The sequence below is a fragment of the Takifugu flavidus genome, chromosome 12 (assembly GCF_003711565.1).
Source record: "Takifugu flavidus isolate HTHZ2018 chromosome 12, ASM371156v2, whole genome shotgun sequence".
Classification (NCBI taxonomy): Eukaryota; Metazoa; Chordata; class Actinopteri; order Tetraodontiformes; family Tetraodontidae; genus Takifugu; species Takifugu flavidus.
This window is the reverse complement of record NC_079531.1, coordinates 15,577,684-15,601,113: the sequence shown is the minus strand read 5'-3', so window position 1 is coordinate 15,601,113 and position 23,430 is coordinate 15,577,684. Positions and strand designations below refer to the sequence as shown.

Below are 23,430 nucleotides of genomic sequence, written 5' to 3'. Positions count from 1 at the left end.
ATTTTGGTTAAATAATATGAACACAAACAAAAGAGGAAGCGCTGGAATTGTGTTCCAGCTGGATCTGAATTTATAGTGTAATAAACATTTGCACTAAAAATAAATCCCATTTAGATTTGTTGTTATGGAAAAACTATAAATGACATAGAATAATAAAAAACAAATGAAGAATCAATGCCATCACTGATCAAATCTTTTTTATGAACAGTTATTTACACCTTTAAAAAAATGAAAGCAATTATTTAATAATTACGATTAATTTAAACAATTAACACTTTTCATTACTGTACAAACTATAAGACAATCAGGCTTTACAAACATGCATTGTCATTCATACATCATAGAGAATACAGATATTTGGCATTACAATTCCTTTAAAAATCTTTGTGTGTGTGTGTGTGTGTGTGTGTGTGTGTGTGTGTGTGTGTGTGTGTGTGTGTGTGTGTGTGTGTGTGATGATATTCCAAAAGCAATCCATTTCAAAGTGGCATTCCGTATAAAAGCTACACTATGTAAAGACTCCGTCGGTGTGTTTCACACTCATCTAAACTGCTGGAATCGAAATACTGTGAAGCCAAACTGAACATACACAGTTGTCGTTGATACAAGAATATTTTCAGCCAGTCAGAGTTTGATATTCATGAGATTTAAGTGCTCAGTCATGCCGCTGACCCAACGTAATTGCATAATTAACCAATTTAATCAAAGATTGATATAGGGTTTCTTTTTTAAAATTGATTTCTTATGTTGTATGTAGTTGTGTTAACGCTCATTAATGTCGTTGAAATAGACAAATCTCACAGGTTCTTACCATGCAATCTTTAGGTTTGCTCCATGCTTCAAACACTACAGTTTGTGGGTTAATAAAACACCTCTTGCACAGATTTAGATCATGCCGCATCGCTGGTACAAAGTAAACTGGGATAAATGATCAAATGAAGTTGTTCATAACAAACAAATTCCACAAAACAATCACTGCTTAACTGGCTAAAATTAAAGTGACTAGTTGTCAGAGGTTCAGAATCAACTCACAAGTATAGTAAATAGGCTTTTTAGTGCTTACGGATCAAAATGATGACACTCTTCAGCATTAGTGATCTACTGTTTTCCTTTGCTGCTGTTGTCCATTTGGCCTGGCCAAGCGCTGGAGACACTGGAGGTCTTGGGAGTACGACGGCCTGGCCGTATACCGATTCTGCTCGATCCCCCCTCTTGGGCCTGCTGAATCCTAAAGGCTTCTCTCAAGTTCTGAGCACGGACCTCTTTGCTCTGGATCTCTTCCACGACACGACTGGGGAACCAGCCCCGTTCGCCATCATGGAGTCTTTCTCCCAGCATCCAGCCTACAAAAAGAAGAAGCACAGAAACACAATGTAGAGAAAATTGCACCAGTATAAAAAAATGTTTTCTGTTGTTTTAGAAGCACTTTACAAACCATCGTCTGTTCTCTCTAACAGGTTCAAAACATCCGCCATTTCAATGGAGAGTTCATCAGGCTCCTGAGAGGAGTAAGACTGAATACACTGCACCTGTGGAGAGTCTGATATACAGTGTATATCACAGAGTTGAAGTACAAATATCCACATCTGCACCCAGAGGGCTGCACTCAGTCACAGTGTTGCATGATATTGCACTTCACCTGTTTGGTGGGTGCTGGTAGACATAAAACGTGTCCGCCGGTTGGGAGTGAGCGCGTACATCCATCGCAGCTTATCGCTCCTGCCCACACAGTATGATTAGAGTGTCAGCAGCGCATTACTGGGAAAGCTTTAAAGGTACCAGTGCATGTAGCTGGCGTAAAACCAGCACGTTGATCCCTGGCTCCACCCATAGTGAATCATCTATGCAACCTTTGTTTGCCAGTCATGACCGAACCGATTCCATTGTTAGTTCTTGTACACCGCATCGATACGTCATACTGTCTTGATTTATTGTCTGGATTACAACAATGTTTGAAGACTCTCACTGGTTGAGGCTAGAAAAAAGAGCAATCTGCTTCATTTTCAATCACATTCTCATACGAACAACAAATAATAATAAATAAATGTAGCAGAATGTGTTTCCAGCCTTGTCCAGCTCTGTATCCTGCTGCAGTTCTGACTGAGCTCTTCAGCCTTTCTGCTGACCTCATGGATCTCATTTTTGCTCTGATGTGCTCTACGAGCTGTAAAGGGCTGTGTCAATATTGATGTTCATATGATATTTCAGTTTGTCCTTTTTTCACTTAATTTTTGATTTTCTTCTTAATATCTGGTTTGGGCTCTACTGAGTGTAGATTGATGGGGAAAAATTGATACATTTTTATTTATTATGACATGATGTTACACCATAAGAAATCATTTTATTTGTCCGACAGTCAGACTGTGTCCTCTGTTACACTGCGTCCAACCCATTTGTCCTGTCTTAAGGCCCACTCTCCAGAGGTGCCAGAGGTTTAAATTAGACCAGGAGCTGTAATATTCTTGTTTTGCAGTCTCAATAACATCCACGCATGTCGTTGTCAGGAGACCACAGATGTAACGGTCTTTCAGGTACTTACATACTGGTGGTCTTGAGCATGTAGCGGACTTCACGATCCTCTTGGTTCTCAAGAAGTCTGAGATTGAAGACGTTTGCCAAGAGCTGGCCCTGGTCTTCCAGATCATCAGTTCGCAACATGGCCCGTGTGCATGAGTTGAGAACCTGAAATTTGTCCCCACTGACAACAAGCCTCGATTAATATCCTCAACTTGCTCAAAAACCACGTACGCCTGCATCAAAACAAGTGACTGGACCCATTTTTACCTTGAGCTGCGCTTGGTGACCAGCAGCAGATTGTTGAAAAGGAACAGGTAGAGCGGTTGGTAGAGCTTACGAGACCTCATGGTCCTCGTGCTGTTCGGTCCTGACATCTGCTGCACTTCACCTTTCTTCAGTAACCACCGCGAGTGAGAAATGATGGGCACAGACTGCAGGGGCGAACAGAGAGATGATCAACAACTGTCTGGCTAAAAAGTTTCCATACGGTCAACCTGGATGTGCAGACAAAGCCTGTGATCCCCAACAAAGCTCCTCATAAAGCTGCGTTCTAATTTCCCTTCATATGCAGTTCCATTTTGAATACCCTCCGTCCTTCAGAGCGAGAGAATATTCAAATAGAGCTGTTATATTGCAACATTATTTCATATTCAAATTAATTATACTGCAATTTATCATGACTACATACTGCTTACCAAAGAAGCAAACCTGGTTTGGAATGAGTGTGCATATTTGAAAGTTGAAGTGAAGAACAAATGTGATTTGTTCCTGTATTCAAAAACCTGCTATGTCTGAATCACCAACTAATTGGGAACACTCATCTCATTGAAATGTGCAAAACTGGCCCCGAAAAGGTAATAAATGAAAATTAATATACTGAGTGAATGACTCAATATATCCTCCATTCTTGTTATGTGTGCTGGCCACACCGGCATGAGTTAGCAAAAAGTACATTGCAAAAATTGAGGATTTGAGCAGATCTGATACCCTTCAATTGTGAAAAAGAGCATGGCAGCATTTCAAATAAATGGTCAGAGGAAACAAATACTAATAATATTATAATTCACAAGTGACATAAAATCTGATTTACCTTGCATTTGAACTCCAGCTTTTTTTCAATGTTGATTAGCTCCTCGGTGCGACTCATTTTTCGTACCCCTTCATTACACTCTTTCACAATCTGAGGAAGGACGCAAACATTTGCCATCAGACCAGAACCTTCATAGCAAGACAAATCTGGTTTTGCTCCCTGCTTTCGATGTGGAGATTGTATTTTCTCCAAGTACTCGTGCTTCCTCCCACAGTCAAACACACGCATATAAGGGGGATACTGACATTAAGTGTGTGTGTGTGTGGTGTGTGTGTGTGTGAGTGAGTGAGTGTGAGTGAGTGAGTGAGTGAGTGAGTGGTGAGTGAGTGAGTGAGTGAGTGAGTGAGTGAGTGAGTGAGTGAGTGAGTGAGTGAGTGAGTGAATGGCATGTGTGTATGAAGACTTCAAACAGAAGGCTCCCAAGGTCTGAACCCTCTTGCTATGAGGCAACAGAGCTAAAATTCAAATAAATCTTTCTCATGTGGACCTAATCCTCAAGCTAAAGTAGCAGGAAATGGAAATACAAGCACCTTAAAGTTGGTGTACTTCCATCAGAGCTCATGTGAAACGCTGCTCAACCCTTTTTCAGTCACTCACCTGCTCCAGTCGTTGATGTGCCTTGATAGCGTTTGCTTCCCTCTCAGAGTTTTCTTCTGCTTTCTTAAGGATGTTCTATGCAGAGAAACCGGGTGTCACAAAGCAACCAAACCGTACAGCCCTTTCTTTTTTGCAGTGCTGCTATGTTTTACTCACTTGCACCAGCAGCTTGAGCCTTGTGATTCTTTGGAAAGGAAGGATTAGGAAAGAGGTGAAAGACAGGCCTCTGACACACGGATGTTTCTCCAGCAGAGCCATGGCCTCTCGAAATGCCTGGTTTCCCTCTCTGCACAAAAATCCCCAGCAGATTAAGACAACACAAATTAAGATTAGATTGAAAAATGCAAAGTTGCTTGTGCTCGCAGCAGGAATACAAACCAACTTACAAACCAACCTACTTTCCAACTAATACCGTGAAAACTAACGTGTTTTTATTTCCTGGGATGTTTATGGGAATAGTAAAATCCACCTTTACTTGCATGTATGCATTTTTGTATAATAGAGCAAAAAGCGATGCGCTTCCGCCTACACAAAGTTCAATGATGCGGAAAGAAAACAATAGGATCCCCTGTCAATTGGAGGAAAACAGGTTTTACCTCATTTCATCCCAAAATTTTACTGCAAAAAGTGTCATTAATGATACCTGGTGATGTTGGGGGCATGCCTCGCAAAGGAAATTGTGCAGCCCTTTAATGGATTTCTTCTTTAAATTCTTTGTGTGTGAAGAAAGTTTCACTTTTGGGTTTGTTTTATAAGACTTTAACGATTATGGATGTGACTCGCAGTCTTCATTCCTCCAACGCGACACCTGTCAAAGTGAATCACGGTTCAACTTGTTCCGCCTTAATCACCCGTAAGCCTTCCTTGTCTGGCTTTTTTTTTTTTAAACAGAGAAATGTGTTTTCACATTAGCAGTGTCAAAATATTCTGACTTTCCTGGACCTGCATTTTCACACGTCCTGGTGCCAACTAAAAAGTAAAGGGAATTTCTGTTGTAGCCTTTCAAAAAGCAGTAACAGCCAGTGTGGAACCAGCTTTTAAATGTAGTGTGTATTGATAATAGCCACAACAATTTGCTGTGCGTGATACATACCTGCGTGAGGGTAATTTCCTACCAAGCCCTTTAGATCTTTGCTTCAACACAACATTGACTTTCACTGGATCAAGTATAATCTATATACAGTATGTATTTAATCGATATATGTATTTACATCATATTCACACATGTAAATAAATGTTCTAATGAATTTTGACATTAATTACTTGGTTATTTTCATTTTTTTCAAATAGCTTCTCAGTTGGTTTTTATTGTCTGTCTGCTGTTTTCATTGCGTGGGAATGTCACTGCAGGTATGTAATGAATGAGGGAGGCATTATATTTATTGTGAGCCATGAACACTGTCGCTGTTGTGTTTAAATACCTGTTCACTTATAATAACTCGCAATGCTCAAATTCACACACCGGTTTTTCTTCCTTTGAGGAGGGTCTGATCCACTTTTAATCAAAGGATCAGATGATGTAAAAAGAGCTCTTGGTCAAATTTTTGTTTGGTTCCAACTGGCTTTTCACTCCTGGAATGCTGCACAGCACTAGTAAGGACAAATCAATTCAACTAATTTGAACCCAAATACGTGCTTTTATATGGGTACCAGCCCAGGAACCATCAGCACCTCTACTATATAATGTGTTTATTGTCTTGACAATGGGGAAAAAACCTTCTATAACAATCTGACAACTTTTGGTTGAAGCTAAAAGATCTACATCCGCTACAAAAGATGTTTTTCTACGTAAAGGTGTACTCACAAAATGCGCCTGTAGTTCTTCTCCTGATACACTTGGTTGGTTACATACAAGATGAAGACACTGAAGTGTTCCACTGCATGGTTGTAAACAATGTCACACACATCGGAAATCAAAATGGACTCCTCCATTCTGTGCTCGAGGTCCATGAGAAACCTGCAAAAATGGGAGAGACAATAGCTGGTAATCCAAACCCAGGTTTTAGAAAGGAAGTGATGTCATGAACTACTCGACGTCACCTTTCGCTTGCTTTCATGACGTCCTCAATGTTGGAGAAGAGAAAATGCATGTCTGATTGGCTGAGGGTGTTAAATAAAACGGGGTTACGGAGAAAATGTGTCTCTAAAATTTCCAGGCTCTTGTAGTAGGATGCTTCTGAGGTAACAAGCTCAAACATAGCCTACAAGGAAAAGAGAATCATTAATCCACCTTAGCAATGGTGGGCACACCTTAAACACCTAATAAACACCTGATATGATGTGGTTCTACAAGGAGATTGTTCCAAAGATAATGTCAAATAGCCACCTCAAAGGATTTCAGGATCTAAAATATTGGTTAATTCAGGATTTATTTATTCTTTCTCATCCTCATGGTCACTGTCTTTCATTTAGTTTCCAGAACGCAGCCCACCTCTTGCATTATGACTTCCTTCTGTGGCAGCTGCATAAGAAGACCGCTGTTCTGCACCGCCTCCAGGTTCTGCCACAAGCTCAGAGAGCGAGCGTTGTTTCTGAGCTGCAGCTGTATGGTGGGGGGGTAGGCCACGCTGGACCCTGCTGCCCCAGTCCCCGACCCGACCTCAGGGGAAAGGTTCTCACGCTGTCGGCGCTGCTCGATCTCCTGCTGCTTTGAGGTGTCCCGGTATTCCTGGTACAGGAACGCTGGCGGTCAAAAGACAGAAGTTATGGGAAGTGTCTTGGCTCGGTCTTGAAACTGCCCTCTTTGAACTTCAGAACAGTATAATTTCCTCATTTGAGGCTGTTGTTCCCGCAAAGCTGTGCTGCTTCTTCGGTGCCTCTGCTGTGTCCAGAAGGACTCTTGAAGCTCTCATATCAATTTGGACTCTTCTGCACCTTTGGTTGTTTTTTTTTTACAATCCATACATGTGGTTATGTTTTTCTCTGGAGTTTACTGGAGGCTTGTATGTTTAGAAATTGCACTCGAGCCTGTGACATTTCTAAGCTTTTTATCTAATCAAAGATCAAAAGCCACCCAAGCTGTCAACCAGTAAAAGTGGACTCTTCTTTGTCTTGTTTCGCTCTTAAACTGATGGAACTAAAAATATGAGTGAACCAAGATTTTCTTTTTCTTTTACCATTTATGATATAATTATTTGTAGCCTGTAAGAAGAGGGAAGGTGACTAACGGGCATGTTGCATAATCTCAGATGCTGCAGATTGCTTTGGTGGGTGTAGGACTGCACTGAGAATTACATAAGATTGAAAAACACACATGGAAGCAAAGAAATAAAAGAGAAATGACATGTCTGATGCACCTGCTGTATCGCTGGTGCGGTCATGTTTTGGATGGCTCTGACTGTTCTTTCTTTAATTTGACATAAATGTAGAGAGACCTCTCCGAAATAGGAGTAAATACGGGGAGATCTTTGTCTCTGCCAGTGCGGGTGGACACAGACGAATGGAAACAAGAGCTCGGCGAAGGTGTCTTAACTCAGGAAGAATAAATATCAGAAGGTAAATATGTGAACTTTTTCGATGTGTCTCTGCTCACCAATGCTTTTGATGATGCTGAGGCCGTTGGCGCTCTGGGAGCTGTTTCCATTGTTCAGCAACCTGAAAGGGGAAAAACGTAAGTAGTGGTGTGGACGGCACAAAAATGAATTCCTCCTGACATCTCACCTGTGCAAACAGTTACAGAGTATTAGTCCGGTTCTTATGAAACGGATTCAGAATTCGAATAATTATGGAATCTTTTCATTATTCCACAAGTTGTAATTCTGACTGACCTGAGGTTGCTGTTTTCCTGGTCTGCTTGTTTTGAGCTCATGGTTTTCCCTCTGACGTCCTCCACGGTGCAGGCTGCAGCCGTTTGCTCGGACAGCATTCGGATGTCTCTGCTGTGGATGTTGTGAGTCCGATAAGAGCTGATCATGTCAGCTCTGAATTCTGGATGCCGACTGTCGGAGGCAACAGAAATGTCCACCCTCCTCCCTCCTCCCACCTCTCCTCTTGATCTCTCCACAGCGTCTCCGTTTCTGCGGCTGGCCTCGGCATTGCCTGGCAACGCGGTTGGAGAAAGATGGCTCTGTGGCGACGGCTGAGGGCTGCGTATCCAAAGAGAAAATATCCTTCAACATCACAGCAGCTGTCTTTATCATCCGATTATGCAGGTCTTCAACCACAGTTGGGTTTTGGTATTGATACGCACATTGAGCTGTGGATTTATCACCTGTGTGATTACTTCTTCACAGAACACGCACAGCGAGCACATTTACATATTACTACATATTTATTACATCATGATGTAATCACGAGCAAAGTTCTGGAGGATGCCTGAGGTTGATTTTAATAGATTTGTCTTCCGCTGAGATGGTTTTGGGTCAGAAATAAGCAGACAAGGGCAGACAGGACAGGACAATGGAGACAGCACAAGGAGCCATAAACCATAAACCATAAACCATAAAAGGAACCATAAACTGAAACCTCTAATACCGCTTATATTAAATTATTAATGATGTTGGATCCTAACACATCACCATGTCATAATGCTTATGTCTTCAACAGAAAAGGGAAATTTACTTATCATTTACAAGTTACAGAACTCAGGCTGGACAAATGCTGTCAACGAAGAGGTCGCAACTGTTGACCTGTGCAGTAATTTCCTCGATATCCCCTTTTTTATCCCCATTTTGGACTTACTGTGTTCTGTTCTTTCCAAACCACATTACTGCTGAGTTTACTGTGTAATCTGCCCATTTTCAAACGTTCACCCCTCAGCTAAGGAACAAGGTTACCCATCAAATAAACAGGGGTAATTCAACAGTTGACAAATGTGATCCCCAATTAGCCTAGCTTGACAACAAACACACGGACACTAAAGGATTTCTAATAACACAATGTAGATAAATGAAAACTGTCACACAAACATTGTGGGTGAATTGTAAAACACGATAATAACACAGGTTCTGCAAATTTGTCTTCCACCCGAGAGGCACAGAAGCAACTGTCAGGGTGTCAGAGAGGCTTGAGGAGAGCGCAGGGAAAGGGCCCGAGGAAAGATTAGCAGATGATTCCTGAAGCAGAAGTCAGATTGGCAGTCCAATTTAGGAATGCCTCTTGTATCGAAGGGTGCTACAGATGGGTTTGCTTATGGGGTTAGTTGTGATTGTTAGAGTCATGAGCAGGGAAATGAATTATTATCTTATAAAGTCCTCACAAAGATATAAGTGCAAGGATGTGCATTTCAACATGTGTGTGTGTGTGTGTGGTGTGTGTGTGTGTGTGTGTGTGTGTGTGTGTGTGTGTGTGTGTGTGTGTGTGCATGCGCGTGCGTTTCTGGGTGTATTTATTTTGTGTCTTTGGGTTGGGCATTGACATCATGCCAACTCACCGTCTGGCCTGGGGCAACAAAGGAGATTTCTGGGCTGTAGAGACGTTGGAGGAGGGCAACCCTGCTCTGTTGGACGGACTGTGGTCAGAGCCAGTCCAGTCTGGAACAAATCAAGGAAGTTATTATAGTTTGCATTGTATATTTTTATCCACAAATGAGAGTTAATCGTTGCCATGTAGGGAGTGTAACAATGTTCAGGTGACATAAAAATAGAAATATACAGAGAAGCTTTGTGATGTATAAATAAGCTACACAACGTTTTCACACTGATGTGTGTGTAGCAGAGTGAAATTCAGTGGTTTTAGATAAGTACTAGCTAAAATATTGTTGTCTGTTGTCAAATCTGGTGTCATCAGATATTGTTCTAAACACCTCATGGCTTCACACAAACAGAAAAAACATCATTTGCAGAGGGAAGAGAAAACAGTTCAAATTTCCTGCAGATGTTTCACTTTAGATGTATAATAACTGATATTATATTATACAATTAAATGTTATACCCTGTAATCGTCTAAAAAAACGCAAAGCGTAAATTGCTATTAGCTTTGTGAAGGCATAAAAAAGACATATCTTTTATTTGTTCTGCTTCTTCCGGCATTGTAAATGTTGATAAAAGGGCCAGTCATGCTTTAATCTACCTGCAAGATGGGAAGTTCTCAGAGAGAAGTTTATCTGACCTTTGTCCTCTTTTATGGTACATTTATCTCTGGAAGACAAAAGTCCTTCAGCCTTTCTTGAGACAGACAGACGGGCAACAATACAGACAGACAGATCCCCTTCCCAGCTGTCAGGTGTGCGCATGACATGTGAAAGTGCTCAGGTCATCTGCACCATAATTTCCCCTCCTTCTGAGGCTTCAATCAAGCTAAAGCTAACCTGACACTTGACCTTGTGTCATGATCTGAAATGATTTAGCTGTACATTGGGTAGAATATATATTTAACTCCTAAACTTTTCCCCAACAATTCAGAAATCATTTCCAGAGTCGACGTCAGGAGCCAAAAGACTGGTGCCCAAAGCTGGAATCTGCAGTTATTACAGGGGCAATTGTTCTGTTCACCCAGAACTAGTTTCTCAAGTTCCGCTGATGTAGAGTTGTATGGAAGGATGGTACGCACTAGTCTTTGTTCCACTCCTAATAATAACAGTAATATAAAACCATATGTTCGTGGCCAGGCTGCTGCTGTGGCTTCAGCCGCCACGGAGCTCCCGTGTAACATGAGACACTGGATCATAGTAACATCACAGAGTTCTTACTTTCAGCCTCCGATGAGACCAGCCTCTTCTTCCGCATGGACCGGTAGAAGCGAGAGTTCCTGCGGATTGGATCCCTGCTGAATCCGCCCCTGGAGTCATCGTCCTCATCCTCATCATGGCCGGGGTAAACCGTGGCAGCTAGATGCTTCTCCTGATTGTCCTGTGACTTCTGCCCAAACTTGCCCCTGAACAGGGCAGTCACAGACATGCTAAAGGACTCCAGTTCCTTTAACTTTTGAGTAACACAGGGAGAGGGTAAATTTCTGCTGGATCCTAATGATGATTATCCCGAATCGAGGAAAATATCCATTCCTGGTCAGGCTTAATCCCCGGCTGTCTGTTCGCTCTCTTTGAGGAGTCCCACTGGTGTTAGCAGCTGGCAGCCTGTGGAACCAGCAACGTTGCCTTACTTCCCTTGCCTACACTGTAATTACTGCATTTATGACTGTGTTTCTCTGCTCTTTGTCCCTCCTCTGCTGTGCTCCCTCCCTCTGTCCCTTTCTCTGCACCACCCTGTTACGCACTGACATTCCTCAACTCAACCTGGCTTCACCGGCCTCACGCCTCTCTGCCCTGGAACGCCTTCAGTGGTGAAACCTGAAAAGCTGCTCGCTGACTAATTACTGCCTGTTTAATTGTTTTCTGCATTCTGCACTTCCTATCAGGAAAACCACCCTGTGTGTGTGTGTGTGTGCATGAGTGTTTGTTCTGTCAACCTGCTCCAGTAATTCAGGTTAAAGTATTTCATAAATGCACAGGTGCCTTTGCCTGTCAGTTCCTTGTCCAACACTGTGCAGTAATTGGTGCTAAACTCCAGGCCACGTTAAGCCAGGGCCTCAAAGAGCAGTTTTATCGCATGTCAGCTGACAAACAGGGTTTAAAGTTCATTTTTCACATTCTACAACAGCCAGGAGCTTGCCAGCTGCTCAGCAATGAGACCACAATGTCCTGAAAGAATTGTGGCTGGCGGGGGGGAATGTGAACGGATGGCAGTCCTGCAATATCTGCGCCATTTTTCCAACAGTTTAAAGTCATTAGATTCACTTATGTTGCGTAGTCCAACCATGTGAACAAGTTTAACAATAAGTCTTTGCAAAAAGCTTGAGATTAGGAATATGATGTTTGGGGAGGGGGGGCACTTTAGGGTTGAGCTACAGCTGTCTGCTTCAATTTATCTGTGGATGCTTTTTCTTAAACGCATCATGTGGTTTCATTGTTTATAGAGGCAGAAAGGAAAGACACTTAAGTGGCACCTTTTGGTCACAGGATGGCAGCATTGCATTAATTCAGCTCAACAAACTTCAATATTTGACTTGAGTGCGTCTTACTCTGTAACCTCCCCTGTATGTTACCAGAGTCCTCACAATGATTCTGGCTCAGTAATTTATATTTTTGTCTTAAACTCTGAACAGAAGATGCTTAAGTGGCACATCTGACCCTGCTGCTCCAATAATATCTGGTTAGAATAGTTATTGGAGTGTGTAAGATGGTGTTTGATGATGGTGTCAGGGCTACATTCGCGTTTCTTTCTACACTAAATACATATTTTGCTGGTTTCTTTTCACTAGTTTGGAAAACAGCATGTGGAGCTCTAAAAACATCGACATTTATGTGTGCGGATAAGCTGGTTTGTGCATTGGTGCTCACCTCACAACTATAAAATTAAATAAATAGAAATTGTTGTGGAATAAACTGAGGGACAACATCTGTTAAAAAAAAAGAAAAACCCAAAACAGCCACTGAAATAACTTGAAAATGACAAAAGAAGCACTCTGAGTCTGTTTTATACTGAAACTAGTCGCTCAACAACGAAAAACAATGAACAATAATATGAGTAGTTGGTCAGTATCACTACTTCAGACACATTAGTCCATATCAGGACAAAAGATTTACAACAAGCGAGACGGAAAAATGTCTTGCAAGCAGATTCGCTTTTCTCCAGCTTACAACACGTCATTTTCATCACATCCATTGTAAATATCTGACTTTTTCGACCAGATTTACATCTTGGATGTCTCAGATGAGGAACAATATCTTGTTTTAGTTCTATCAATCAAGACAACACTAAATTTTGCATTAAATTCAAATGAAATTCATTAACCACGGTCCTCAGCGACCGCTGAGATGCAAGAAGAAAGCTGAGTAAGTACATCCAAAATCACTCATGTAGCATCTGTAATTAGCATGTACCGGTATTAACCATCGGTCCATGTAGAAAGGCTGCAATCCTTCACATATCCAGCATAACTTTAATGATTCCTGGTTAATAAGTCACAACACTCTTATCAAATATGTGTGCATGTGCACATCCAGGAAGAACCTTTGTAGGAAAGTTAAGTCTCATAGATACAGGTTGTAAAAGCAAACCAACTGGGGTTGTATTCGTAAAGCCAGAGCATTTGGTTTGAAATGATAGTTTACCTATTTTCTCTTTGATTACAGGCACTAGAGACAGGCAGGCCAGGATGGCACCAGCAACCCTTTAAAACACTCAGCAATGTCACGCTGGAAGCACCACAGCTAACATACCTCGAGCGCTCTGCTCTAATTTCGTCACATGCTTGGTTGGCTTCCAATTGCTCACTTCATCAGATCTAATAAGCATCCCATTATTGTTCGGGACATTCCCAGCTTTAAATTCAACAGTCTTCACACAACTCAAACAAGTTATTGTGTAAGAGGGGCGATATTTTCAGCCCCGGTGCTGCCTCCCATCAGCGTCCGATGGGGCATCCGATAAACCCCCTGTATAAACGCTCCTCTGGCCTCCCTGCAGAGCTCAGCCACAGACTCATTCCACCGTGGTCTAATCTTAAAACTGCAGGCATTTGCGATCCATTTCTGCTTTGTTGATTTAAGGATGTGGGCTGGCTCAGTACGTATGTGGCGGCGAGTCCTCGGCCCACTCGGCAGTTATCCGTGCGTTTGCTAATGCAGCTAGTCATGGAGCAGGTGAGAGGCCAGTTCAAAGTAAATGGGCCCCAGTTACAGCCATTATACAGGATCCAGTTCCTGTCTGAGTATTTCCCTCTGACGTCCTCCACCTGACATACTTCATTTTTTGTCATTGCGATTTCTTTTTCTAGGGCTCAAATCTGTTGTTTTTTCTCTTTTTATTATGGTGGAAAAGTTAAGTAAGTGTTACATGATACGAGTCAAAGTAAAAGATTGTATCTTTTTTTTTTTTTTTTTAAATGAATGGGCCAAAAATAAAACATATAATTATATATCGGACCAAAAGGGCGACTCCAAACAGCAACGTGGTGGAGGCAACGCTGTAAAAAGTGTTAAATGGCCAGACCCATACTTCCGTCCTGCTGCTCGGGGTCAAAAACAGTGTTGACTTTAAGTTGTCATGTGGCTGTGCTATTCTTCTGTCAACAGTAAATGAGTTCTCGCTGAACCCTGAGCTAATTTATTAACTGTTCTGAGATCACGTTGTCTCATTTCACATTTAAAATCAATCAATAAAGACATTTCTACAGTTATTCTGGTGTTTGTGGCGTCGAGCTTTTACCTCACCGTTATTCAGTAACTGCTCATTTTCTATTTTTCCAGTTTGCTAGTTGCACTGGGACGGCAGTCACGTCGAGAAGCAGCAAGAGGCAAAAATCATAGATTTCTCAGACATTTGCGAATGAATTCACTGTTCAGCTGTCTCCCTTTAGAAACAACAATTTATTCATTTGTTTTTTTCCGCTGCAGCAAAATCAATGGGCCGGATGAGGACTTGGTAAGAAAGCCCCGGTTTTTATGCAATAAGTGGTTAAACGCTCATGGTCCAGCCCAGGTTCTCACAGCAGCAGCTGTGGGACACCAACCAGCAACAAGCAACTCTCTGAATGAACTGTGACAAGGTGTTGCTTCCCCCTTCCCTCCTCCTCCTCCGTCTTCTGTCTTCCGGGAACACTAATAGGCTCCATGCAGAGTAATGTGACCAATTGAATGATCCTCTGGCCAGAGCTGGAAGCAGCAGATCAGAGTCTTCTGCTCAGTCCGGCTCCACACCGAGACCAGCTTCACTCCTCTGGGACAGTACCGCACGATCAGGGACCTAATCAGAGCCCGATTACATCAACCTCCAAGGTGAAAAGGTGCTAGGGCCCTTGAACGGATTTAGGTGAGTGATGCTGATACCGGGACAGTGAGTGATCAGTGATCTAATCAGACCATGATTAAAAAGGGGGATTTATTCTGATCACATTAGTTATGTGCATTTCTTTCTCCTGTAAGCAGTCTGTGTGCAGAAAACCTGGCTGTTTTATGACTGCAGCGATGTTTCAGGGTCTTATTGTTGGGAATAGAGAGGACAGGCGCTGAAAGTTTGGTAAATTCATCGGAAAATGGCTGACTCCACTCAGTGGCATAGCTGTCATTGCTTAGTGTCTCGTCGCCACGCTCTCACAAAGTACTTTTTGTCCGCGGTGTCATGTATGAGACGGCGGACGTTGTCCTCTTTCTTCGAGCGAGACATTTTCGAAGCCCTCCCTGATTGAGTAAAGTCAAAGGAAGCGAACGTAGCATGAAGTTGTTCAGTTGTTGAGGCGATTGTTAGAAGTAGAGCCATTGAGTCCAGGTACTGTTCCCAACTTTGCCAGTTTTGAACAATGGAAACGGTTCAATTGGTCGTCTCGTTTGTGGGCTGGGAAGGAAAGCGCTAATGATTTTCAGTTTTAGTGCTGCCTGAACAAAAAAGTGATGTAAACTCGTGTGTTTGCATCTAACAGTCAAATGTCGATCGGTGACGTCCGGCCGGGATCGTATCGCTTTCGCCTTCCGTTCTCCTTGAGTTCCCGGTGAATTTGTTGCCAAAGTTTGTACATCTCAAGTATTTATTGTGAGAAAAAGTTTCTGAAGTTCCAACTTTAGAGTCGGGAACTTTAGAATTTAGAAGATGGGTCAAGTTCAGTAGACCAGTCCCAGGTTAGGTTCCATATCCACAAACATCTGAGAGCATTTTACAACCACAGAGTCAGAACACAAGGTCACGATAACCTTGACCTCTGACCTGGTTTTTTAGCAGCGACGTAATAAATCCCTTCTGACATCAAACATTATAATAGTAAACCTTTATTATTCTCATCCTGGACACCGAAGCCTCTGCAAACAAAGTGCCACCAACATCTGGAAGCAGAAACGCGAATTACTGAATAAAGTAACCAGAGATAACCGTGACAGCTGCCATCCACTCGGTGGCCAAACATTCTTGTGTAACATCATCGGCGGCCACCCGAGTGCTGTTCACCTCCAAAGGTCAGCCGCCATGTCTGCTCCTGCTCTCCCAGAAGCGCCCTTCCTCTTCCTGTTCTATCAAGTAGGCATCAGAGGTGGAAGTGCGAGGACTTGAGGGCCAGCTAGGTATCCCACAATGCAATTCTTCTTTGGGCAGCGGCAAAGTGTGTAGTTTCCCGAGCACAGAGGTGCGAGCGTGTACGCCAGCTTTTGCTCTGTCTCCAGTGGATTCTTAACCATCAATGGCGCCTAACAGATCCTGTCACACATTAGTGGAAGTTTCCACAAGCATTGATTTTTCATCACCACTTGCACAAACGCGCGAACCGGCTGGACATCTCTGACGTTTGCACAATGGATCCGGAATACCTGCAGCCCGGTTGAGAGGAGCCGATAGGAAACTGCTCTGGGGACCAGTTTGGCCGTAACGTGCGCTGTAACAAGTGCACGTAACAAGCATGGCACAGTCGCTGCTCTAAACGGTGGCTCAATACCTGTATGGACGACACCTGCGTTGTGTGGTTTATGATATGTTGGATGCATTTGTCCCTCCTCAATATACATTAATACTTATATGGACATAACATCAGAGAGGATTTAAACATTAACCAAAAGATGAAATGCTAAAGCCTTTAAAGGGTGATTCTGACCATTCACATCCATTTGAACTACGTTAAAAATGTCCAGCAGCAGCATTTATTTGAGTGGGTTCGTGTCTTTATATATGCTTGTTACCATCCTCGTCTCGCCAAGCACTCATGTTTTGACACTGGCAGCGGACGCATCATCAGGCCTTTCTTATAAGCACCAAGCAGTCAGGCCATAAACATCACCCGTGACCCTGAGTTCTCAGTGCATCAGTAAAACATGGATTAAATGCAGATGGATGTATATTCCAAGGCTGAGGGGAAAAGAGAGGAAAGTCATGTAACGTAGTGAGTCTAAAGCTTCCCACAGATGAAAGACACATTCCTACTCTGCGTGTCGCGTGTTCCTCAGACAGATTCCCAGCTGGGACCTGCTCTAATCTCCTGGCAACAATATTGACATAGAAATAGAGACTCTGACGGGGACAGAACTCTAGCTGTCTGCCTGTCAGGGCTGCACATACATCTGTGCTCAAAGGTCCTCCACAGAGGAGAGCCTGTTTAAATTACTAGCGCGATGGGTCTATAGACACAAACTCAGGTCCGGGATTTAAAGGAAGGCTTCCACAGCTCGGCAGATCCGAGCGGATCTGTTTGTTCAGCTTTGCATTACAGGATTGATTATGTTTCCACATCTGTCCAGGTTTTCAGAACTACTTCAGTCAAGTGCTGGTTTCAAAATAAATGCGTTCCGCTTTAATACTACTTTAATAATACTTTCTTACTTTTTTTTCTTTTTACGAGCGTTTTTCTGCTGGGTTTTATTTTTATACACGGTTTAAAAAACGGTGTTTGTTATTGTGTTGTATGAGTTGGGTTTTGTTTGGTTCCTTCCTCAGGTCTGTCAGCCCGGTCTCCTTCCCCTCTGTGCCAGATGGTCCAGTCTCAGTATGTTTCAGTCGTGCGCTCCTCGTGTCCCCTCCTTTGTTATCGCACCTCTCTGAGTTAGCCTTCAGGTGTGGGTTTAGGTGGGGTCATCGGGATGCGAAAGGAAGAAGAAATGCACTTTCTTCTATATCAGAACTGCCATAAAGGTCAAATTAATACAGTGAATTTATCAAAGCATGCTCGTCGTATGTGCTTTCTAAAGATATGTGTATGAAAATGGACGCTCTTCTGGTCCAAATTTTAAAATATTTTTAAGCTGCTGCTGCTGTTAGTGTCCGCGTGTCCCCGAGCAAACCAGACCAAAAGAGCGGTTTTAAGGCGCAGGCTGATTTATTCCAGATTCTCGTGGTCATATAAAAACATCTCTCTTTTCTTATTTTGGTCTTGTTTCAGAATCCTCCCACATCCCGCGTCGGCCCGCTTGAAATCCACCTGTAACCATGACAACCACATCCAACAGTCGCGTTCTGGGTGGCAAGGTTTCCTGCTCGCCTCTCTTGTCCTTTCCGCCTCGCCAGCGTCTGGTCACCAAAGATGGACACTGTTCGCTCCCACCCTCTTTGTACCCTTCTGGCTCCAAGCGCTGGTTCTCACGTGGCGCCTGGCTCCTGGCCCTGCAGGACCTGTGGGGACTATTGCTCGCTCTACGCTGGAGATGGGTCCTATTAGCCTTCTGTGTCTCCTTCCTGTCCCACTGGCTTCTCTTTGCCTGCTTGTGGTACTTATTGGCCCACCTAAATGGAGACCTGGCTGTCAAGGACCATGACGCGCCCCCGCAGGGGCATGTGGTGTGTGTGAAGCACATTAACAGCTTCACGGCTGCCTTTTCCTTCTCCTTGGAGACGCAACTGACTATTGGTTATGGCACCATGTTCCCCAGTGGAGACTGTCCCAGTGCCATAGCTCTTCTGGCTGTGCAGATGCTGCTGGGACTCATGCTGGAAGCCTTCATCACAGGTAAACCTCATCTATCTCTAACGAAAGCGAGGGACCTTCCGACCGCTCGAGCCGAAAGAAGTTCAGATGCTAGTTAAAATGCGGAACGAAGCAGAATGTGGTGATTGCATGAGCAAAACACTTTATTTAATTAGCAACCAAACAAGGAGGATTGAACTCACTCTAGTGTTCAAACTAGATTCTCAGGTTGATATCGCAACCGCAGTGAACCGAACTGGGGTCATTCCAGGGACATGTTTACAACTCTTTGTTGTCAACTCTGCTGCTTCAGCTCTTTTTAACACAACCCTCTGTTAGTGTGTGTGAAATCAATAGTTTGGACTCTCCTTTATCATAAATTACACTCCATTATCGCTTTTCACTGGGTGACAACGTGCAGACAAGCCTGATAAGCGAGGACAGCGGTGTAATTGATGCAGAATGTGGTGGAAATATTCAATCGTAAATGCATAAACGGCCTCTATTGTCAATAATGCCATCACACGTGCGCTCGTGCACCTTTGTCAAGTGCATGCTGGAAAGTTAACTGTGACCGACGCTGCACAGGATGAAACATCTTTCTGGAGGGAGTCTTTTTGTGATTTAAAAACAAAACTGTCCAATCTGGAGTTTGTTTTGTCCCTATTTTCTGACTTTCAGAAAAATGTAGAAGTCCGTTTGAAGGTAAACTCGAACAAATCTACTGGTCCTATATTAGGACGCTGGTTGTCTCTTTCTCATAGTGATTTGGGGATAAATTGTGACATCTAATGGACACCTTTAGTACTGCATTTTCATGGGAGGTTTTTTTAAATACGTATTTCATTAATCTCAATTTTCATGTACTACAGTCGTACTATTACAATAATCAATGATCAGTTGTATGTTTATTTAAGAAAGATTAAGATGGTGAGGGAGGCCTCCCTGTGAAGGAGCCCCAGGCAAATTAGGCTGGAGAAAGGGTGAGTTTAAGGTTGATCGTGTTACATGTGAAGCTGCTGTGTGTTTTTATTCATTTCTCTTTAATGGTATATTTTCAGACACTGAGATCACAGGTGTTCTAACATTTTTGTTTAAATTCACTGCCAATCCAGAGTTGATTGTCCCATCATTGGTGACCTGTCAGGGCCCAGAAACAGGCCTAAATCATCACTATAACGAGCTCACTTGTTCACAGATGTGGTGTGGTTCAAATAATTATATTTTTCTTTCTCCTAGTAGAATTGTTTTTGTTTCAGTCTGTTTTAATCCCATCTAACTGCACAGAAACTGCAGTTTTAGCATCAGCACGTGTCCATTTAAACTGAAAACAGGCAGGAATGTTGAGGATGTCTCAGTTTTCAGCTCTGCCATGAACACCATTGTTGTCCATTTGATGATATCTTCATGAGGGACTCCTAAATAACAAATAATGGGAGCCAGGCTGCTTAGAAGCTTAAGCCCAGACCCTTGTTGGAAACTGATAATGTGCGTCTCACACTGAGTTTGCCCACGCTTGGAGTTTATTTCCTGCTGCCCTGATTGAGATTTATGACTCTTTTAAGATTTTTTGCATTGCTAAATGAGGAGTGTCATTATACAAAGTGACGTCTTATTGTTCTTATCCCGCAGGTGCATTTGTAGCCAAAATCGCTCGCCCCCAGATGCGGGCTGGGGCCATCCGGTTTAGCCCTTATGCGGTGGTAGGTCAGCACCAGAGCCAGACGTGCCTCATGCTCCGAGCCACAAACCTGCTGCACCATCCTCTCGTCGATGTGAAGGTGAGTGCGGTGCTGTATGAGGAGTATGAAGGAGAGGTCCTGCACCAGACCTCTGTGGACTTCCACTTGGACCAACTGGGCCAACAGCCATGCCCCCTTTTCATATTCCCCCTCACCTTCTACCACCCCCTGGACCGGCAGAGCCCTCTCTACCCCACCTTGTGTGAAGGCAGGAACAACCACTTTGAACTGGTGGTCTTCCTGTCAGCATTACAAGAAGGAACTGGTGACTTCTGCCAGAAGAGAACCTCCTACCTGCGCCAAGAGATCCAGTTTGACCGACGCTTCATCCCCGCTCTGGTGCTGGACGAACAGGGTAGATACGTGATGAAAATGCAACATTTCGACATGGCCCATTCTAAGGAAACATCAAACAAGGACTTTGTGGTGCAAATCAATGGTGAAGGCAACGAGAGGATAGAGTAAAGATGCTGACTCGGAGTCTCCTGGAGACAGAATGAGTTTGTGATGGGATTTTCAGGAAGGGCAAGAATGGGGCAGATCGTTTTTATTTGAAGCTATGCCTTTTTTTGCTTAAATAGAAATGTACATTTACCTAATTAAAATAAAATGAAATCCAGCTGGTTGACAAATCCACCTTCCCCAGTTCCTTCCTTGATGATTCGGAGTAGCAAACAGTTTGAGATATCCTAGAGACCCACACTAAACCCAGTGTGTCGGGCTATGATAAAGTGACTGTACTTAATTATGCTTATAGCTGATTACAGGAGGTATAATTTCAAATTTCAAATTCAGTTCCATGTAATTTTGTAGTCATTAATATTTATTATTAACACACTGTGAATTTTTTATATGTAACAAAAGAAAAAAAAGGAACTTACTCAAACATGTCAGGTCCCTGCACAATTATTTTTTGAATAATAGAGCAAAGCGAAGCTTTTATAAAAATGTAAATAAATAATAAATAGAAACATACAACATGATTCTCTTTTCTAAATTTACGTTATGATCAGGAATAGATTGAAATTTGGTTAAATGCTTCCCCTCTTGCGTTTAAAACATCTAAAACATTCTGTGTTATCGTTCTTTTGCTCTCTCAGTTCATTGGCCGCATCCTAGAAATGTGTAACATGACATGAAGCATAAGTGTTTTTCCTTAAATTAATTAATGATAGTTTAGGCTTCAGTTTCAGATTACTTATCACAATTAAAGATACAATCATTATTATTATTATTACAATTATTATAAGAAAAATCATCAAACAACGACAGCTGTGGCCTGTCTGATCGATCACTCGGTGCTCCTCTATGTGGGGCTGCTGCACGCTAGCCTGTGCTGTGATCGATTGCTCCTGTCTGACTCTGTTTTGAAGTTGAGCCACCGCTAAAGAACAGGTGATGTTTCAGCCTCCGTAATCTAACCTATCTAAAATAATCAGACATAAAACAGCAATAGTAAACCGCAGCAGCAGTGGACTAATGTAAGATCGGGCCAGACGAGAGAAATATGGGAAGATGCAAGATGTTACGTAAAGATCTTGTCTGTAAACTCAGTGAGCTAAATAACAACAAGGCTAGTTGGTGAAAAGTGACTCAATTAGCAGGAAATTTGAAAATTGTGACATTGAACAGATTAATAAAAATAATGGCAAGATGCATCTTGTGGGGAATTAAATGACCACAAGTTCAACAGTTAAAGAATATCTGATAGACCAAATCCATGAAGGTAGTCATCAGAATCTGACAGCTAACTGATGTTAGCTACCACAATAATGGATGTTACATATCACTTCAGTCCCAGCGCTTCTCGTTTTGCTGTCATGTCGTGTTTTTATGACGTCATGATTCATTGACGTCACGCTTCTACAATGTTCTCCTTCATCAAAGGTCACAGCGAGACATGTCTCTCAGATGTGATGGAGAGGAGAAAAGGGGCATTAACGCTGAAATATCAGCCTTAACACAATGTTAGGGACTTCAAACCTATTTAAATTCAGACAACAGCGTCATAGTTTTTCAGTAAAGTGTAGAACCTGAGGAGTAATTATTTACTATCCTGCTATCTGCTAATGTGAGTAGCCAGTAGCAAGAACTAACAAGAGGAGGCAGTTTTAGGATGCTTTTGTAGGGGAATACTAAATATAATGCTGATTATAAGGGGACGCAGCAATGCTCGGCCTTTGGCTATACTGTAGTATATAACACAGATCATATATCATGACCTATACATGGAGCTACACCACAGTTAGTGAGAGATGCTGGGATGCAGGAGAACGAATGTGTCCATGTTCTCTGGTTTATCTTGGATCAACTGGCTTCATGTAATTTAAACAGTGAAGTCAAGAAAACGAGATGTTTGTCCTTGTTAGAGCCTCTTTGTCCCATGGTACTGTTATCCAGAGGCTGTCCCGAGCATCCGGTCAGGAATCTCAACATCTAGGCTCTTCAGACAAGTGTTGGCATTTGGCTTTTTTCCATTTTCGGTTCCGTTTTTGTGATTTTTGATGATGCATCACTGTTTGGCGAAATATACTTCCAATCCAATTCTGCTTATTCTACCTCTCACAGCGAGCGTTAGAACGCGTCTTCCTTCGGTGCCTCGTAACAGTCAGACGCCGCTGACAGGCCTGACTAAAGCAGCCACAAACCCTCCTCTTGAGGGCCAAACCGACATGAAAAATGATCCTAAGCTTTCCGTGTTGGATTGAGCAGCAGAATCAAAAGCCAATATTTAAAACTGCTGTGTTTTCTGCTGTCCTGTCCTTCCATGAAAGGACGTTCTGTCCTGTAGTGACTGATGATACTGTCCGCTGACTGAGGTGCACACGGCTGCCTTATTTTTTTGACAAATCATTGCCATAATCATGTATAAAAAAGGATGTATTGCTTCTCTAATAATACATGTCAAGTTTAAGCAAATGGAAGATGAGATGATGTAAAAGTTTCCCTTTCAAGGCTGATTGTATAAGACGAGTTCTTGTCTATTTTTATTTGGTTTTAATGAAATCTTTTTGCTAAAGATGACTATAAGGGAGGAAACGTGTTCTGTGATTGTCAAGAAAGAGATTTCTGTGTATCTCTCATGCTTTAGTGCCTTTGTACAGTGTAAAATACATTAAATAAATATTTTCTAAACAAGCTTGTTTTGGTGAGTATCCATGGTAACAGTGGTGT

General features: G+C 42.6%; 2 protein-coding genes across 2 annotated transcripts; one reads left to right on the top strand and one right to left on the bottom strand.

Annotated features, from left to right (window-relative positions):
• Nucleotides 1-180: 180 nt before the first annotated feature.
• ngef (neuronal guanine nucleotide exchange factor) lies at nt 181-11,265 on the bottom strand. Its single transcript, XM_057050606.1, has 15 exons — nt 10,833-11,265; nt 9,576-9,675; nt 7,972-8,289; nt 7,737-7,798; nt 6,636-6,886; nt 6,245-6,405; nt 6,009-6,161; nt 4,361-4,490; nt 4,205-4,279; nt 3,608-3,697; nt 2,785-2,948; nt 2,540-2,698; nt 1,640-1,719; nt 1,436-1,540; nt 181-1,343 (listed from the first exon to the last, which is right to left on the bottom strand). The coding sequence occupies exons 1-15, from the start codon at nt 11,038-11,040 to the stop codon at nt 1,099-1,101; spliced, it is 2,301 nt and encodes a 766-aa protein (XP_056906586.1). The 5' UTR covers nt 11,041-11,265; the 3' UTR covers nt 181-1,098.
• Nucleotides 11,266-11,395: 130 nt separating this feature from the next.
• On the top strand, nt 11,396-23,394 carry kcnj13 (potassium inwardly rectifying channel subfamily J member 13). Its single transcript, XM_057050611.1, has 3 exons — nt 11,396-14,952; nt 17,993-18,556; nt 20,147-23,394. The coding sequence occupies exons 2-3, from the start codon at nt 18,040-18,042 to the stop codon at nt 20,719-20,721; spliced, it is 1,092 nt and encodes a 363-aa protein (XP_056906591.1). The 5' UTR covers nt 11,396-14,952; nt 17,993-18,039; the 3' UTR covers nt 20,722-23,394.
• The last annotated feature ends 36 nt before the right edge of the window (nt 23,395-23,430 follow it).

Coding starts and splice junctions, on each gene's coding strand:
- kcnj13 (XM_057050611.1), top strand. CDS start 18,040: ATGACAACCACATCCAACAGTCGCGTTCTGGGTGGCAAGGTTTCCTGC. Junction 18,557..20,146: donor GCTGGAAGCCTTCATCACAG/GTAAACCTCATC, acceptor CTTATCCCGCAG/GTGCATTTGTAGCCAAAATC.
- ngef (XM_057050606.1), bottom strand. CDS start 11,040: ATGTCTGTGACTGCCCTGTTCAGGGGCAAGTTTGGGCAGAAGTCACAG. Junction 9,676..10,832: donor GGTCTCATCGGAGGCTGAAA/GTAAGAACTCTG, acceptor GATTTGTTCCAG/ACTGGACTGGCTCTGACCAC. Junction 2,699..2,784: donor GTCACCAAGCGCAGCTCAAG/GTAAAAATGGGT, acceptor GCTTGTTGTCAG/TGGGGACAAATTTCAGGTTC.